The sequence below is a fragment of the Octodon degus genome, unplaced genomic scaffold, assembly GCF_000260255.1.
Source record: "Octodon degus isolate 3935 unplaced genomic scaffold, OctDeg1.0 scaffold00215, whole genome shotgun sequence".
NCBI classification, from domain to species: Eukaryota; Metazoa; Chordata; class Mammalia; order Rodentia; family Octodontidae; genus Octodon; species Octodon degus.
Genome location: NW_004524791.1, coordinates 457,155 through 475,761, shown reverse-complemented (window position 1 = coordinate 475,761; position 18,607 = coordinate 457,155). Strand labels below are relative to the sequence as shown.

The window sequence follows — 18,607 nt, the reverse complement described above, 5'->3', positions numbered from 1 at the left end:
TATGTACACACTGTTCTTCACGGGACGCAGCGCTGATCTTAGCGCTGCTTTGCCAGTTCCACCCGGGAACTTTCTCAACCTTAAAATGTCATTTTAGAACATCACCTCAGGGACATAGGATTGTGTAACGGTGATGAACAAGACACTGGTGCCACAGGGGCAACCACACAAGTGACAGGACAGAGGACAGTGTGAGCCACACCCTGCAGAAGCACAAGCATGTCACCAAGGGGCAGGACTTCCCAGTGACCAGGCATCTGACTTGGCCTCTCGTGGCTCCCCTGGCCCTGGAGTGACAGTCCCAGGCCCCATCGGGGCCCCTCCCAGAAGCTAAGCCAGAACACATGTCCAAGAGCTGGCTTCTCCCCAACACTGGCCCCATCGCTCTCCCGTGAGCACGTCCCTCTGGCCTAGGGCAGAGAGGGGCTGTGCCAGGCTTGGGCCCTGCGAAGGAGTCAGGACAGGGCCCCATCTGGCTGACACGCAGTCTCTCAAAGCCCTGGGGAAGAGAGGGGCCTTGCCAGGTGGAGCCTGGGGCTACAGATCAAATGGCCCAGCAGTTCTGATGCCATTCAATGTGACCAGAGCCCCTGGGGAGCCACGCAGACACCTGATCCCATAGCCCACCAGGCCTCCCTCGGTCCTCACCCCGCAGCCCAGAGCCAGGCTGCCCTTGGAAGTGGCCCTGGTCCCACAGAGGTCCTGAGCTCCCCTCCTCCCGGGAGCAGGTGACCTGCAGGTCCAGAGGCCCAGGACATGGGTGGAGGGCACACCTGTGGACAGTGTGGAAGTGGCCCCTTCACCCCTCCCTGACCCAGCACAGCTGTGAGGGTTTTGGGGAGGGAAGGCGCATGGTGGGGACCAGAAGTATCCAGGGCTGGAGCACACGTCTTGCACTGTCCTCACAGGAGAGGTCAGCGGTGAGTTGGACACACCGCTCCCCTTCCCAGGGATGTCCCACAAGGCCAGCGAGATGGGCAGGTTGCTGGGGTGGGTCAGATAGCTCGGGGCAGACACCAAAGGGAAGGAGCCTGGGGCCCGGGGGCCCTGAGACACCAGCGCACCTGTCCTGGGGCTGGGTGCGGAGCCCAGCACAGACCCTGCTGGCCACTCAAGGGAGCCCTGCCCCTGCCCTGTGCGTCCATTCTCCCTCCCACAAGGGAACTCTCAGTTTTAAAGTCCCTTAAGGCCTACAACAGGCTCAGTAAACCATCCACTGTCTGGCGTTCTAGGAATCCTACTGACCAAGGGGATTGGACCACAGGCACACCAGGCTTCAGTCCCAGCCTCTGATCAGGCGACCCGGTTACACAGAGACCTCCTAGACCCTCGGCTATAGCGCCCTGGACACAGCTGTGTCTCTGGGCATGAAAGTCCCAGGCCTCTTGCGGGCTGCGCAGTGGGCACCCACCTGGGGCTCTGCTCTGGGGAGCCCGAGCACCTGCTCGATGCTGACTCTCCCTCTGCACCCCTTGTCCTTCCCCACTCTACAGCCACTTCTTTTGGCAACAGGAAAATTGAAGTCTGCCACGTGGTACTGCACAGGTCACCTGTGAGGCCAGAGCTGGTCCTGTGTGCGACACGAGGAGGCTGTTACATGCATACCAAAGGCGCAGCTCAGGGACAACATGGCATCTTAGGACTCTGCAGGAGCAAGGCATGAGGGAAGATGGACAGCAGGCCTCCCCCCTCCTCTCAGAGCTGCCCAAAGCAGCCTTGGTGCCCCCCAGGAGACCCTAGAGCCAGGAGGAGCGGACCCGCACCCTCCCCCAAGGCTGTGTGGCCATGTGCCTGAGTTCTTCCCGGATGTTTGCCTAGAAAGCTGACCACAGCAGAACCACCACACAAGCATTTTCTACACAAAGGCATGTCCTGGGGCACCCAGGCAGAGTCTAGCACTTCCACTAATGCCAACTAGTGGGAATGGCCTCCGTGCCTGCCCTGTGGGGCCTGGTGACCCCTCCCTTGGGAATAGATGTCCAGAAGGTCACGCTGGGCCTGCAGCCTTGACTTGACAAGTTTTCCCTAAGCAATTCAGCAGAGGCCAGTGCCACCACCACAGGCGCCCAACGCTGAGGCAGGGGTGCCTACGCAGCACAGGGGCCCGGGTATCCAGCATGCTGGCCACGCATCCTGGCTGGTGGCACTGGACAGGCTGAAGTGACTCACATGCCAGCTCATCAGCCACCCACCCCCACCAGCGCTGCCATCTTGCCCAGCGCTCAGGACACACGTGCTCCAGGGCTTGGCCGCCCGCACTCTGCTCTGGGAGGCGCTCCCGAGAGGAAGCCTGTACCTGTCACAGAAAGAGCCAGAGGCAGAAGGGGCAGCATGGCTGGCCCATTCCAAGGTCAGCAACTGAAGCCACAGCTGCTGGAGGTGGAGGACCAGGTCCCATGTGATGCTGGCCCAAGTCCCCAAGGGCTGGCCTGGCACAAGCATACAGAAGGGCCAGGGTTCCCCGGGCTGCAGTCAGGATAAGGGGTGCATTGGCGAGGTCCCAGGGAAAGCCAGGAAGCGCAGGCTGTGGGTGCAGGTACCCTGAAAGGGTGCCTGAGTGGTGGACCTCTGCATCTCAGGTACCTGCAGACACCTCAACTGTTGCGAGTTCTCAGGGTCCTCACACCCCCGAGAGGGTGTCAGTTCTCGCACGGCAAACTGTCTCCTACCCTGTGGCTCTTCCTCTCCCTAAAATAGGAGGTGTCTGTGCTCCTCGGTTCCCGTGACTCCCAGCTCCTCCCAGAGGAGGGAGACAGGCAGGAAGGGCAGGCAGCTGCGACTGACCCTGGAGCCCCCAAGACTTTGGTGGTGTCCCTGTGGTCCTGTCCACACTGGCTGCCCATCTCTCAGCTGCCTCTGGACCTCTGCTCTGCCCTCAGAGGGGTCCATGCAGGACGCGGCCCTGTGCCCGCCCTGGCTGTGGCCACCATCCTCCTCCTCTTGGGCTCATCTCACAAGCCTGGTACTTGCAGGGCAGCAGTCCCTCGAGAGACACGTTGGCACGTGGATGGGGTGCAGACATGGGCAGATGGCAGGAGGAGGGTGGGCAGCCGGGGCTTCTATTGCTAGTTCTGGGCAGCAAGGGTGACTCCGGCGCTGCTGGTGACATGCAGGGTCATTGGAGGGGTGACGGCCGGCTGCTGGCCCAGGACAGCGTCCACGGTGGTCTCCTACTCAGCAGCCATCTGCTCGATGTGGTCGCTCAGCAGCTTGTATTGCTCTGGAAGGGAGAGCTGCATTATTCTCAGAAGAAAAATGGTGACCAGGACAAGACCAGCCTGCTCTCGTCCCCAGCAGTCCTGAGCTAGGTTCTGGACCAGACAAGCCAATGGTGTCTGAGCTGCTCAGCTGTTGTGACCACCTGGCTCTGTCACTTCCCAGGGCAGTGCAGTGGCACAAGGCCCTGCCTCAGGAGCCCCAGAAGGCATGGTGTGGCCCGACAGCCAGGCCCGGTCCTGCGGACCCTACTCGGCACGTGACTGGGAAGCGCATCCTTGCCCTAGCCAGTGCGGGCTGGCTCAGCAGCCGCTCCTCCAGGGCCCCGACTAGGGTGTGGGTGGGAAGATATCTCTTTTAGGCATCTTGGTCCATGCAAATACACATCGTGTGCAAGGCCTTGAGGACCGAGAGGAAGACAGACGGGTGGCAGAGAGTCACAGCAAAAGGACAGCTCAGCAGCCTGCTGATCCAGAGCCAGGGCTCCGGTGACCAAGGGCCTCCCCTCCTCTGTGCACTCACTGTGGTGTGGTTATGCTGTGACCACTCAGCAGGGGCCAGCTCGTGCCTGGGTCTGGCTCTGTACTGCACCCGAGTGTGGGCGCAAGTGTGTGCGTTCCCCCTGTGGCCAGCACATGGGTCAGCCGGCGGGGCCCCTGGCCATCTCAGGAGCTCCCTGGCGGGCAGAAGCCACAGCCTGCCCCACACCTCACCCTGGTCCAGGCTGCCGATCACGGCCTGCTTCTTCAGGAAGTCTCCACACAGCTTCTTGCTCAGCCCAAAGGCCAGCATGTTGTGGGTGAAGGTGCTGCAGGGAATACCAGGTGGTCACGGCCCCACACCCCGGGCAGGGGCCCCCGGCCAGGCCACCCCTGCAGGGACTCTGCAGCTCAGCTTCGGGGTGCAGGGTGGGCTGACCAGGGACGGAGGAGTGGGGGAGCAGAGTGGGGGACGCCACTTGCCAGCCGTCCCTGTTTGGCACGTGGCTGGCAGGGCCTGCTTCTTACCCCAGCTGCCCGAAGGTGATGTTCTCATTGAAGCGCAGGCTGTCGTCGCGCTCCTCCTGGGTCATGTGGCACCACTTCTCCCTGCAGCACAGGAGGGACAGGAGAGCGGGATGGGCTCAGACAGTGCCCATGGCCCTCCAGCTCTGCTGAGGCGGGTGACACACGCAGCGTGCCAGGACCCTGGCCGTTAGCCGGGGGAGCCCGCCACATGACTTATTTCCTTCTCTTGCCAGGAAGAGACCCACAAGCTAGATGGCTCTCTACGCCTGCAGTCCTCCTACGGCCCAGCCCCCTTGATAAACACAGGGCCGGGCATGGTGTTACAGGGACAACAGGGGGCAGTGTCTGCAGGAGCCTGCGGCGGAGCTGAGAGCCACCATCCCTTCTTCAGAGGGGCCCCACGGCACCATCTGGGGGTGACTCTGTTCCGCCGGTGCCCCCTCCCCCTCCAGCACCAGGAGGAGATCCAGGTGCCCCACCTGAGCACTGGCTGAGCCCCAGGCGGGTGGGCGAGCTTCAGCTCTAGAATGTTGCCACCCCCAGGGCAGGGCCCAAGGAAGGGCTTCGTCCTCTGTCTCTGCACATGCATTGGGTGGTGATGCCACAGTGTCACCTGCCCCAGGGGTACAGAAAGCCCTGTGGGTTCTTGGAGGTAAGGTATTGAAACCTGCTCCACACACAAGGTGCAGGGCCACCAGGAGCCACCAGGGGGCGCCTTCCTGCCCTGGCATACAGCAGGGTCTCAGGCCAAGGGGGCCAGCTGCAGGCTGGAGGGCATTCCCTTGTGCCCATTTCCCACAAGAGGACACTCAGCGGACAAGGCTGGCTGAGGAAGGCTTAGAGAAAGAACACGAAAAGAGAGGTGCAGAGGAGGGAGGGGTCTGGAGCAGGGAGAGGCCACAGAGAAACAGAAGGGCGGACACAAGCCCTGCCCTGCCCACCCTGCTGCCTGGGTCCCTGCTGTGCAGCTTGGGAGGGGCCTCAGGACTTGGGGACAGCAGAGGCCACCTCCAGTTCCTTGTGGTGATGGCAGGGCACCGCTGTCTTTCTCCGCCCTCCATAGTACCCTTAGGATTGGCTGGGCACACGATGCCCACAGCACCACCAGCCTACCATGGACAGGTGTGTGGATGGGGTGCTGCACAGCCTGGACTGCATGGCAACCATCCACGTGCCATGGCCCACGGGGAGTGGGCCTCCTGCCTGCTGTGTCAGCACTACACCTGGGACCTCTTCCCACCAGCCCTGCACACTGGCCGTGGAACATGAGACTCCTCCCACACATAACCAAGGCTGCCCGAGTGAGACTGCTGACAGGGAGACACACCTTCCCTGCCTCTGGGGCCCAAGAGGAAGGGACCGCACAGACTACTCGGGCACTGGGGCCTGCAGGAGGCTGGGGTGGAGGCAGGGAGGCTGGCGGCTCCTCTGCGGGGTTCTGACCCCGCAGTCTCAGACCTGAGCTCAGGGAGGCCACAGTGCCCCCATCCTATGCCAAGCAGCTGTGTTCTGTGGCATTCTGTCACTGTCCCTGGGAACACTGGGGCTTGGGGGTCTCGCTGGCTAGAGGAGGTCTGTTCACCCAAGTATCCTTCCAGCGACGGAGCCAGGCTGTGTGGGTCACCACTCTGTAGGCAGTGCCCGTGACCCACACATCAGGGTCCAGGAAGCACCTGAGGGTGAGCCCTCTACAGGGCAGCCACACCGGGTACCTCCGACAGATCTTTGAATGAACACACAGCAGGGGATGCCTGACACTGTTGGGACTACACATGCGGCACCTCAGGCCCGCATGAATCAGCTCTGCCTGGCAATTCTTGGGACCCCAGTGGTACTTCGACATGGCCCAAGCCTGCTGGCCCAGCATCCCACACTACTGTGTCCCATGGGAGGCACTCAGGGTCCCCCTGTGGTCTCAAGGTGGGCTTGGCAAGGCTGTTCCACCATGGAGGCTTCCTACCCGCCTGTTCTCTGCCGAGCCCACGCTGCACCTGCCTTAGGGTGGCCCAGGTACTCCGGCCGGGACAGGACGCCCTCCCTCCCTGCGGGCACTGGGAGTGACAGAGTCACGGGGACACACACACCTCTCATCCTCCTGCTCTCCAGCATCCCCTCTGGAGCGGCAGCAGAAACAGGTAAACAGAGGAACATGTCAGAGTCATGCGAGATGTGGGTGGAGAGGAATGAGCAGAGAGGGTTGTCACAGGCAGGATGGAGAGGACAGAGACAGGCTGCCCGGACAGACGCACAGCCACCTGGAGCCCAGAGTGCCCCTGGAAGCTCAGCACCTCCCTCACTGAGTCTCCCACTAGAGCTTGGCCTCGGGCCCCAGGAGCCCCCTCTTCTTCCCCGGGAGAGGGAGCCACTGCTGTGAAGTACAGGTGGGCAGAAGGGCTGCGGAGGCCGCCCCTCAGTGGCAGAGCCAGGCCCCCACCCTGCCCTCTGCTCCACTGCTGCCGGCCATCAGGGAGGCTCAGGCCTCCACTAGGGAGAAGCACACTCCCTTATCTTGGGGACCAAGACTGAGAGGCTCGGAGACCTCAAAGTCACACGGCTCCTGGGCATGAAGGGCACCCGGTGCCGGCCTGACTTCTGGAGCCCTCGGCCACCTGGGCTTTCAGAAGCGGCTTCTTGCCTGTGCAGCAGCCTGGGGTGGACACCCCAGGAGCTCCTCGGCAGCCAGGCCCCAGGACACTGGCTGCACACAGTGGGCAGCAGGATTGTGGGGTCCTGGCAGGCTCATTCCGCAGCGGTTTGCAGTGTTAGAGGAGGGTCAGGCCAAGTCATGCCAGAGCCGGGCTAAAAGCACTCATGCAAGCTGAGCACCCCCTCCCGCCCACCCCAAGCATGAGCATCGGAGCCTCAGGCAGCCAGTGGGGCCCCAGGGCACCTCAGCCATTCTGCCACCAGAAACTAGGAAAGAGGACCGTGCCCCAGGGAGCCAGGCGTCCTGGGCTCCTACCTGGTGGTCGGGGATCGCTTCCTCCTCTCACAGTGGACAGCATCGAAAAAGGCAGCGTTCCAGAACCTCAGCGTGTGCCTGCAGGAGGAGGTGTGTGAGCACTCCCTGGCCACTGCGCGTCTATGTGGAGCCAAAGACAGTGACGACGCAGGGCAGCACAGGCCCGCCCCACGCCCAGGTGAGCTCAGAGGGCTCAGAGCTGCAAACCTTGGCTTTGCCGCCACTGCCCCCTTTTGTCCCCCTCCAGGTTCCCGAGAGGAAGTGGATGGCCAGGGGTCTCTGAAGGTCAGTGGGGCCCTGACAGGGACACTTGTGCTGAGGGGACGCAGGTCACGAGGACTCACGTGAGGAAGTCAGGCTGGCTGGCCAAACTACCACCTGGGGCCAAATCTGTAGGGCAGGGTTTCCTGGGCTCAGGAGCCTGTTATCTATGCGCTCTGGCCACCAAAGAGCGAAACACAGCTGTGTGGTTGGAGCAGAGGCCAGGAAACCTAAAATACTCACGACGCAGCCCACACAGGGAAGTCTGCCCTGCCCTGTTCCAGTGATAGGCAGCAGGGAGGCCAAGAGCAGGCGCTGGTCCCAGGAGGGACCCAGCCCTGGCCCAGCCCAAGTGCATCCTGGGACGCTCCTCACTGAACCATAGCCGGCTGTGGATAAACAGCAGCTCACCTGTGACCTTTGAGGGAGGCTGTGGTTGACACCTGCGATCTCAGGTGCCAGCACCGCACCTGTGGGTTGGTGAAGCACACTGAGAGAGGGAGGCCTGGGGCTCCAAGGACAACCCACTCCCCCAAGCCAGGCGCCAGGTGCCATCTCCACTGGGGACGTGGTCTGTTTGGTTCTGAGAACAGCACAGACACCCACAGCCAGCAGGTGTACAGGAAAAGAGATCCAACACCAGGCGACACATACAGGAAAGAGGAGTCTGTGGCCTTAACTCCTGCAGCTGGGAAGTCCCTCCCTCCAGCATCTTGGGGTCCCCTCTATACCACAACCTAGAAGGGGCAGGGCACCTGGGCAGCCATGTGCTGACCACACACTCCTGATGGAGTGGAAACCACAGTCTGGGCAACTCCAGCACCTTCCAGGGCTGTGCCCAAGATCTTATCGCGGGGCAAAGCCTTACCCTTCACCGCCTCACACCACTGCGGGGATTGCCCTGGGGGGACACACCTGAGCCAGAACCGGCCATCGCAGCTAGTCTGCACTTCAACCACAACCTTCGTTTTATATGTGCCCACCCACCTATACACACACACACACACACACTGTTGGGACATAATCTACACATCATGCAATCTCTCTCTCAGTGCATTCAACGTGGGCTGGGGTGCTTGGCAGCGTGGCACCTGCCTTGCCGGGCCAGGCTCTAGGTTCCATTCCCGGCATGCAAGATACGTAAGTGCACGATGTAGCCAGGCGTGATGCCTGGAACCCCAGCTCTCTGGGAAGCTGAGTAGGATTACAAGTTTGAGCTCAGTCTGGGAAATTTAGCAAGATCCTGCCTCAAAAGATAAGTATTTTTTTCTTCTGATTTACATTTTATTGCATTATAGGAATAATACATTTATTTGGCAAAGTAATCTTGTCTCCAAGTTGAAATAAAATTTGTAAATGTACAGATCATTTTTAAAATGTGAAATTGATGTAGTCTAACCAGTGTGTACTACCATCCATAGTAGGTCAATAACTCAGGAAACCTGATTTTAATGATTCCACATGAAATTACAAGGTGTTTTTGCATTTATCTGTCTTATAACTAGCATAGATCTAAAGAACTGACCTTCATTTGTTCCAAATCAACAAATTTAAGAAACTCCTGTTCAGAAGACAATTTAAAACCCTACGCACAGCCTTTATTTCCTTTGGTTCTACAAGTTGCATTTTAATTACAGTTTTCGTTAACACTGCAGCAACTTTTAATTCTGCCCAAGTACCTTCATAAGTAAACTAATGTATTACATTATTGGAAAAATTGATTTTACAAAAGCGAAAGTACATAGATACATGCCTATCTACACCAGCAAAATAAAATAGGCTGAACGTCCATGTTTTAACTGGTCACTCCTTCCGACCCAAGACTTCGGAACACCTTTCCATGCCAGGCGTCATGGCTCCCTCACCAGCAATTCCATTACTCTGTCTACACTTCTGAAAGGTCTATTTATGATACACTAATGGGATTAAACTTATCTAATCACTAACCTGACAGCTGTTCAAGGCCAAGAAACAAGTATCTTCCATCAGTTAAGTCTTGCTTTTCTCCTCAGAAGGTAAACATTTTTAAAAGGGCGGAGGCGGTAGCCTCAGCTCAACCTCCAGGATCACAGAAGTAGCGGCCAGCCAGCGCTGCTCGGGCAGAGGTGTCGCAGCCATCTCAGGGGCCGCCAGCGCCCACACCGAAGCTCTGACCCACGAGGGCGCCCTCATCCCTGACCCGGCCCTGCAACACTGGCTCACTCTGGCTCGGGAACAGCCCCTTCTGCATGACCAATGGGACTGGAGCCAGGATCCGTGGCCCCTGTGGCCACCATGTTATCATCTGCACCACGTGTCTGTGGGCCATCGTTGGGGTGTGTGTCACTTCACACCTTTTTGTGTGACGTGGACAGACCACACCCTGCTAACCCTTGCACCAGTGGTGGATGGCTGGGCTGTGCCCGCTTGGCTCCAGAATGGCACCACTGTGCACCTCTGGGCACAGGCTCCAGAGGCCGGCGTCCTGCTCTCTTGGGTACACATCTGGAAGGACGGCTGGTTGCTACCCACTCAGCCCTGCGGCGGGGAGACCTCTCCTTTCAGCACACCCTTGCCAACACTGTGAGCGCTCGGCTCTTCCATTCTGGCCACCTTGGATGTGAATGCCATTTCCCACGGGAACACGGGCAGCTGGGCGCAGTGCTGCCCCAGGTGACGCAGGGCCTTACCATATGGGCTGCTGCTTCAGGTGTGTGTACAGGTAGATCTTCTCCCCCTTTGGCTCCTCCTCAGGGCTGGGCACTGTCACTGCAGCAGAGGGAACAGGTGGCTGGGTGAAGGTGGGGTGAGGGCCACAGCTCCCCAGGCCACACCTCACCCTGTCCCACCACCATGTCACAGAGACACTGCCAGGGTGATGCCGCATGACAGGCTGCGGTGTCCCTGCACTGTGGCACTCTATCGACCTCCCTGGGATAGAGACCTTCAGTGCTGTGTGCCCTCCTAGAGAAGAGGCTCTTCCCCAGAAATTCAGTAAGAAAGTACAGAGGGACTCAGGATCCTCGAGGGCAGCAGAAGCCACGCAGGCACGCAGCAGGTTGTGTGTGTCAGCAAGAGCTCCACAAGGCTGCCATCGCTGCTCTAGGGCAGCAGCCTGTGTCACGTGAGGGACGGGAAGCCCTGATGGTGAGCGGGCTGAAGATCCCTGTGGGGTCTGGGTTAGGAGACCAGGCCAGGCCCTGCCCCCACCGGCCCCACCTCTCCACGAGCCCCGCCCACAGACCCCCTCCCGGCCTCGCCCCACAGGACCAGGCTTTTCAGGCTCCCAGGACCAAGTCCTCACCAGTCTTGGGCTGCTTGTCCTTGAGTTTGTTTTCATCATCCCTGGAAGAGAAACCACTGGGATGACAAATATTTTCTCTGAAGAAACACCACACCTTTGAGCAGGCTGTGTCTATCCGCATGGTTTTTCTGAGATGTTCGTGAAATCAGGACCTGACCAGCTGCCTGACCTGGGTGGATTTCTCCAGTCCCAGACCACGTGACTGGGGAGGAATGAGGCTGCTCCCACGCCGCTGGAGTAGCTCAGGGGCGTGGGGTGGAGCTGCGGGCTCCCTCTTCCCTTGTGCCCAAGTGTTCCGTCTGTATGGGCATCTCGGCGTGTGTGCCACGGTGCCTCACGGCACTCAGGCCTTTAGTTCTGGCCGAAGCCCCACTGCCCTGCCACAGTGGCCTTCTCGGGTCTCTTCTGTGGCCTGGTGGCAGTAACCTACCCAACCGCCCCCCAGCCTATGCACGTCGGTCCCAGAAACATGCCGGCCTCACACGCTACATGTCAGGGACACGCTGCCACGTTGCCTGGAGCCCCGGAAAGCCAGGTGGGTCACACCGGGGGACTGGACAGGTGAACACACCTGCCCCACCACACTCACTCGCTCCTCCTGGCCAGGGGCCCCTTCAGCTTGGTCTCCAGCCCCCCGAAGAAGCCCTTCACATTCTCCGTGTTCTTCAGCAGCCGCTCCGCGATGTCCTTCTTCTCGGCCAGCCAGCTGTTGGCTGACTTCAGGTAGGCGTCGATGCTGCCAGCTGCCCTTTCCCTGGGCTCCGCGGGCAGGGGATTCGGCTTGCCTGAGAAAGGGGCAGGGTGAGGGCGCTCCCGGGTGCAGCAGAGGGCGAGAGCAGCCTGCCCATGTGCTCTGAAGGAGGCAGAAGCGATGGCCCTGACAGTGTGGGGACCGGGAGGGCCGGGCCTCCCTCTAGGGCATCGCGGAGCACTGCCTTTGCACACTCAGCCAGAACCAGCGTGAAAGAGACAGGCAGGCGCAGCCCTGCGGACTCCGAGGGAGCAGGATGGATTCCGCACACGGAGTTCGGCAGAGAAGCCTGACCGTGGCCCGGCTGGGGTGGGGGGCGCCCAAGGTGCAGGGTGAGCCCGTGGTGTCTGGACAGTGCCTGCTGGTGTGAACTGGCGGCAGCAAGGAGAGCAGAGGTGCCCCGGGGCGGTGGGAGCCTAGGACAGGGCGGGGCCTCCGCAGGAGACCAGAGTGTGGGCTCTGGTGGCGGAAGGGGCCTGTGAGGGCCTGGATCGGGCAAGCAGCGCCAACCCGCCTTTGTCTGGCTGCCCTTCACACTGAGTCGCACCCCCGGCCTCCCTCGCCTTCCTCCTGAGCTGCTCTCCTTAGGTCGCTACGGTGCCTGGCCAGGCTGAGCTTGTGAGCCTCCTGCCTCCCTGTGTGGGGACTTCTGGCACGTGGACTGAGCCTGATCCAAGCCATCTTCTGAGAGGACAACTTCCCACGTGGCCCAAGGGACTGAGGCATGACCTGGCATGCAGAGCCTGTGTATGCCAGGCATCCGTCCTGTGGCATCCTGCCTGGGAGCTCTGGCAGACACGCCAGCTGCTGCCACCCGGGCCACGGGCATGCAGAGGATGGAGCCACGTGCAGAGGGCACGGGCTGTGTCTTAAGAGGGGTGTTCTGGACAGGAGCGTGGCTCGGGCTGCTTGAACCAGGTCTCCAGCCAGCCGGACTCAGGCAGCCGGGCTGCCTCGGCCCACGGCTGCAGTGCAGTGAGCCCAGGAGGTGTGCAGCTCAGCACCAAGGGAATATGCTGCTCCCCCTGGGAGGTCTCCACCAGAGGGGCTTGCTGCATTCCACATCCTGGACTGACTGGCCCTGTGCCCCAGCCCCCTCCACGACCTGTCTCGCTGGGAGGCTAAGCCACGGCCCTCCCTCCAGTCTCCCCGCACTGCGACCTTCCTCTCTGTGGACTGTGGCTCCTCCTGCTCTTCCCTCCCTACCACTGCTTCTGTTCTCTCACTGTGGAGAAAGTCCCCGCCGCCGTCTCACTGTCCCTGGCAAGCCTTCCCCCTCAAGGGGCTCCACCCAACGGCCCATCTTACCGACATGGTAGTAGGTGAAGCACATGGTCATGAGGTTCTTGGCAGGCCCGAAGTCGTCCATCTGATGGCATCTGAAGCGACAGGAAGGGTGACTGGCCAGAGGCCTCTAGCTGGGCTCACGCAACCAGCCCCCAGTGCTTCGCCACCCACCGGCCCCTACGCTCCAGAGAGGCCAGGGCAGGAGTGCCCAGCAGCATCCCCTGGCCCGACTGGGAACGCTGTCTCCAGGGGACGGCCTGACTCCAGCAGGAAGACCTTCACAGCCCCCAAGCTTGACTTTGAAGGTCAAAGTCAAGGCCCAAGAAGCCAAGCTAAGCAGCTGCGGCCAGGAGTCGGCCTGGAACTGCGGTCAGAGCACGAGTCCTCGGGTCAGCAGCAGTGTACGGATCCTTCGAGGACAGGGAGGGTGCGGGCCTGACTCAGGGGGCCTGCAAGCCTGAGAGTCTGTTCCTACAAATTCCTGGGATGCTGCTGCCCCACAGTCTAGCTCAGGGACACCACTGTGAGAACCACAGCCCAGGGACAGACACCTCTTCTTCCTGTCACTCCTCAGAAATCGGAGTAATTATCATATGGAAGAGACAGATGTACTTACTAAGTGGCATTCTACCAATGTAACCAGTCACACTATGGTGTCTTGTGCTGAGATTACAGATTTTGAATTTTTTTGTACCAGGGATTGAACTCAGGACCTTGAGCTTGCTAGGCAGGCACTTACGCTGCTGAGCTATCTCCTTGGTCATTGGATACATATAGATGCTTTTCTTCTACAAGGAAGTGACCCAGTGACAGTACCAAGAGCCACACTGTAAGTGGGAAGAGCAGTCTGAATGTCCGTGTGCATGGCCTGAGCTGCACACATGGGACACAGTGCACGGGCGAATGTCACGTGGCTGCACACACAGGGCCGCGTGTAGGTACAGCCTTCCAGGAGGAAGATCTGTGCGCTGCTCTACGCGTCACTGCTGGGGTCCTGGTGGGTGGAAAGAGAGGTGGCGCAAGGCAGGAGGGAGGAGCACCCAGTCCGTCCAGGCTTTGCCTTCCTCCTTGCCTGCCCTCCCTTCCTGCGTGACCAGGGTCTTTGCACTGAGCTACGTTCCCAGCCCCTTTCTATCTTTTGTTTTTTAAATATTGAGACAGGCTCTTGCAAAGTTCCTAAGTTGCCCAGCTGGAACATGCAACTGCGCCGCCTCCACGGTGTCCAGCCTATGCTGGCCCCTGTTACGCTGTTCTTTTCTGCTTAGTCTTTTTTTTTTTTTTTCTTCCTGTATTTTAGGGAAGGGTCTACAGGGTGTTCATGGTCTTCTACTAGATCACACTTGTAGTGACTCTCCTGTTTACAGCCTCCCAAGTGCTGGGATTACAGGCACATGCCACCACACCTGGTCTCATTTGCCTCTCAGTGTGCCCTGGGGGTGGGGCCAGCATGGCAGGCCCAGGGGATCGAATCCCCCAGCCCCTGTGCCTACTTGCAGATGCTTTAATCTGCTGAACTATTTGGCCGACCCTTCTGCTTAGTTTTTAAGCTGAGCCAATTGTTACTTTTAAAAGAAGGTCAATAGAAATCACCTAGATAGTAGGTATAAGGGCTGTTTTTGTTTTAAAAAAAAATATTTTAGGGCAGGAGCTGGGATATACCTCAGTAAAGTACTTACCTAGCATGCCCAGGCCACTGGGATCAATTGCTAGCACTGAAAAAGCAATCTAATCAATGTCAAGAACTAAGCTATTAACAAAACTATAAAAGATGGGCAAGCAAAGAACAAAGTAAAACCAACACTACTATAAACTACAACATATACAATCCATAAATTCTGTGCAGGATGAGAGCAACTTATGCAGAACAAGAGCTCCTGAGAGTGCTCAGAGCTCTGAAGGTCTGTGCTGTGGAGGTGCTTAGAGCCCAGGCCACAGGCCACTGGGCCCCCTTCCACTGACTTCCCAGATCCAAGGGCTATGTTTGCCTGCCCTGGGCACAGGAAGCCAGCACAGGAAGATGGGTCCCTGCTCTCCTGTGGTCCTCTCCACCCAGCCCCTGCTGTGTTCCCAGGGCAGCGGAGACAGGCAAAGATGGAAGAGCAGCCACCTCCACTCTACTGTCATCCAGGTGAGCACAGAGCACAGGGTGGGAAGGGACTCGGTGATGAGGTGGGCATATGGGGTACAGGGGACAAGGCAGGACAGGAGGACAGGCAGGGCCCCAGTAGGTGCTTCCCTGAGGCCAAATGCTGCACCCTTGGCCCGTCCCCGCCACAGAGCCCCTCCTCTCTACCCAGCTGCAGACAAGGCTTCAGGTTACTACATGCTGTGCAGCCCCCAGCAGAAAAGCACCCCTTCCTTTCGATGCTGGAGGGCCGGGCACCTGCTCTGATCAGGGACTGAGGCAGTAAGGGGGGCCTGGCCATCCTAGAGCCACTGTCCCTGGGACCCTCTCCCTCGCCAACAGGTGGGCACAGGTGGTAAAGGGCTGGCCATACCTCTCAGGTCCCCAGCTCTGCCCTTTTGGCCACCCACATCCCACAGAGCAGCTACTGGCCCCACACATCGTGAGGGTGGACTGGCATGAGGTGGCAGCACACAGCCGGAAGTGCTTCCCACAGGAAATGGAACTGCTCCGGACCCCAGGGGAGGGTGGCCTTCCGGGCCTAGCTAGTCCCCAGGGTGGGAGGCAATCTTCCACCAGCTGCAGCCCCAATGTCATCTAGCTGGGAGGAGGAGGCTCTGCTCCTGGGAGATAAGGTCCCAATTGCCTGTCTGCGCTCCTGCTGGAGCACCTGCAGCTGGTGACTGCAGTGACTCAGCCGGCTGCCTGGGGGCAGGGGAGGCGGCACTTACTCGAACAGCACCACAGCGAAGGACTGCACCAGGCGGTAGAAGGTTGGCTCCGACACACACTTGGAGTTGCAGCGCTGTGCAGAGAGGCGAGGCTGTCAGTGGGGCCCAGGGACGCGCGCAGCAGCACTCGGGGGGGGGGGGGCAGCATGAGGCTCACAGCACAGCCACGCTGCCCCTGGATGGCGCTTCCCTTCTGCCAGAACCCTGGGCGGGTGGTACACGCAGCACGATGCTCTCGCCCATGCGTTCCCGCGGGGTGCCCTCCTGAGTCACAGAACGCCCACCCACGCAACCCGGCAAAGTAGAGGGATGAGAGCCCGAGGACAGGGGCAGGTGCGCCTGGGTGCAGGCTCTGTGCGCAGCTGGCTTCTGCTGCAGTCTCATTTCACATGAAGAACACACCACACGCCTGCAAGGGTCCTTTGCACTCCCCTAGCACAGCTGTCTTTACAGGCTCTCATTTTCTGGAATATGCCACCTTTTTTTTCCTTTACGGAACCAGGGAATTGAACTCAGCCCTTGTGCTTGCGAGGGAAGTGCTTAGTCCACTGAGACATCTCCCTGGCCCCAGAGATTAATGCTGTAGCTTAGATTTTTTTTTTTTTTTTTTTTGCGGTACCAGGGATTGAACTCAGGACCCTGTGCTTGTCAGGCAGGCACTGATGCTGCTGAGCTACATCCCCAGCCCCTAGGCCACCTTTTGAAAATACTGAGTTTTGCAGGCCATTTAATAAACTGTGTGGACAGGGATCATGCACTTGGGCTTATCTGTTTAATTTATTCAAGAAGGGGTCTTGCTATGCAGCTTGGGCTGGCCTCAAGCGCACGGCAGTCCTCCAGGCTGAGCGCTGGGATGACTACCGGCGCGCACCACCAGCCCGGCTGAGCCTGGGTTTCAAAAGGCGCTTCCCTAGAACTTTGGCTGACACCCTCTCCTGCCCCGGGGGCACTGTGCCCACACCGCCCTGGGCCCCTTCCTCCATTCTCTGAGTGACCGCTTCCTGCACATCTGGTGCCCACTGAGCTCCCTCCCCAGCCCTTCTAAACTTTTGATTTTGAAACAGGGTCTCACTAAGTCCCTAAATTGCCTATGCTGGGCTTGAACTTGTAATCTCCCGCCTCAGCTTCCCAGAGTCTAGGATCACAGGTGTGTGCCCCGCACCCAGCTGCTCTGACTCATGTCCCCAAAGTGGAACCAAGGAGACATCGAGGTCCTGGCCTCTGGCCAGCTCCTCCCTAAGAGGAAGCCCCCTCCCGGCACCCAGGGGGCCTCACCTGGGCACTCACGTAGCGGGCGAACCACTCTCGGCCCTTACCATCCTCGCTGCTGCAGTACTCCCCGAACCTGGCTTTCTCCTCCTGGTCCAAGTCCTCCCTGGAGACAGGCAGAGGGAAAGCAAAGCCTTTCAGCTCCCAGAACAAACCTGTGCAGCTGGCAGAGGAGGGAGGAGGGGGTGGCGCTCACCTGGCACCTGGGCGTCTTCGCCCTCCCCAAGACCCTGCAGGAACTGGTCCCCTAGGGCAAGGAGCCCAGGTGTTCTGGTGACCATTCCCCCAGGAGCTCCCACACAGCAGCCCCAGAACCACCTGGGTAGCCCACGCATCTGCAGCATGCTGCGCCCAGAGGCAGCTGTCCAGTGGAGCCAGGCTCAGGGAGCCTTTTTTTTTTTTTTTTTTTTTTTTTCAAAGTTTTATTGATAAACATATAGCAATGAGACAGTTTCAAATCAAATCGAAAGTACAGTTTCAACAAATAATACACTGCATATATTCTTCTTAGAGGGAGCCTTTTTGGGGAGGGATTTTTTTTTTTTTTTTTTTTTTTTTTTTTGAGACAGGATCTTGCTATGTAGACCAGGTTGGCCTCAAACTCTCAGCAATCCTCCTGCCTCTGCCACCCGGGTGCTGGGATGACAGGCCTATGCCACCATGCCCAGCAGGGGGTCTGTTAGAGACGCCCCATGTATCCTGGCTGGGTGAAAGCAACAGTGTGGCCCCAGGAGGTCTTGGGGAGGGGCAGACCTACCCTCCGGAGAAGATCTTGTCCACGTAGCCACGCATGAATTCTCGGAGAGCCAGGGCCTCCTCATCTTGGGCCGACTCTGCACTCTGGCTAGAGGAGAAGGACTCGCTAGAGGAGGAGCAGCGGTCCTGGTCCCAGGAGGGGTGTGACGGTGACTCGCCCACATCGTTCTCGCTGTCTGCGGACTCGGTGGCTTCACTCTCAGATGCAGCCTCACCCAGAGAGCCGTCCCCATCCTGGAGGGCAGGTGCAGCCTCCAGGGGAGGGGAGGATGGCAGCTCTGTCCCGAAGTCAATCAGCGAGCCCACGGGCACCTCCGGGGGCTCCATGGTGCTGTCGAGGGGCAGCCTCCAAGGCGCACAAGAGGGAGCCTGCCACCACACACGCGACCTCTACCAAGGATGAGTCCTCTGGGGCAACCTGGAGGCCTTAAGGCATCTGGAGGAAAAACAGACACACAAACATCAGTGCCTTTGGGAGCCCCTTGCCCAGGCAGGACACTAAGCAACCAAGGCTGGCGGACAGACGGAAACAGTGCCTTGGGTACACCCAGGGGCATGGGCGTCTCTGCAGCGCTGCGGAGCAAGGGTGCCTCTACGCTGCTTAGTTTCCCCTGCTGCCTGTTCCTGCAATGTGGCGGCCACAAAACAAGGATCTGCTAAATAAGCCAGCAACTACACACCCGCCACAGGCATAGACGCACTGGCCTGGGCTGGGCACAGGGCCACTCGGGTGTGCTCACGGTTGGCCTCGGCAGCCCAGGGTGGGGAGGACACTGTCCTGCTCCTGTCCTCTCACTCTTCCCTCAGCCCAGAGCCAGCATGGCCTCTCGAGAGCCTCTCATAGCCTCCTGAGGCTCCTAAGTGTGACGCTCCTGCCTGGACCCTCCTCCCTGTGCCACTTGGAACAGCTGGCATGGGCCCTGCCCCTCCCTGCTCCTCAGCAGCACCCCCTCCTGCCG

The 18,607-nt window shown here is 59.6% G+C and overlaps 1 protein-coding gene across 2 annotated transcripts in view; it reads right to left on the bottom strand.

The window, feature by feature from the left end:
• Positions 1–168: 168 nt before the first annotated feature.
• Kiaa0513 (KIAA0513 ortholog) overlaps positions 169–18,607 on the bottom strand; it is a 43,179-nt gene continuing 24,740 nt past the window's right edge. Inside the window, exons 2-13 of one of the 2 annotated variants that reach the window (XM_023705155.1) lie at positions 17,650–18,084; positions 16,899–16,998; positions 15,624–15,697; positions 12,789–12,859; positions 11,319–11,514; positions 10,730–10,770; positions 10,116–10,194; positions 7,186–7,263; positions 6,308–6,337; positions 4,224–4,304; positions 3,930–4,024; positions 169–3,220 (exon numbers count right to left, since the gene is read on the bottom strand). In XM_023705155.1, coding sequence (XP_023560923.1) covers positions 3,171–3,220; positions 3,930–4,024; positions 4,224–4,304; positions 6,308–6,337; positions 7,186–7,263; positions 10,116–10,194; positions 10,730–10,770; positions 11,319–11,514; positions 12,789–12,859; positions 15,624–15,697; positions 16,899–16,998; positions 17,650–17,975 — 1,221 coding nt within the window. In that variant the 5' untranslated portion in view covers positions 17,976–18,084 and the 3' untranslated portion in view covers positions 169–3,170. The remainder of the gene's footprint in view (positions 3,221–3,929; positions 4,025–4,223; positions 4,305–6,307; positions 6,338–7,185; positions 7,264–10,115; positions 10,195–10,729; positions 10,771–11,318; positions 11,515–12,788; positions 12,860–15,623; positions 15,698–16,898; positions 16,999–17,649; positions 18,085–18,607) is intronic. The other variant, XM_004644970.2, reaches the window with a different exon arrangement.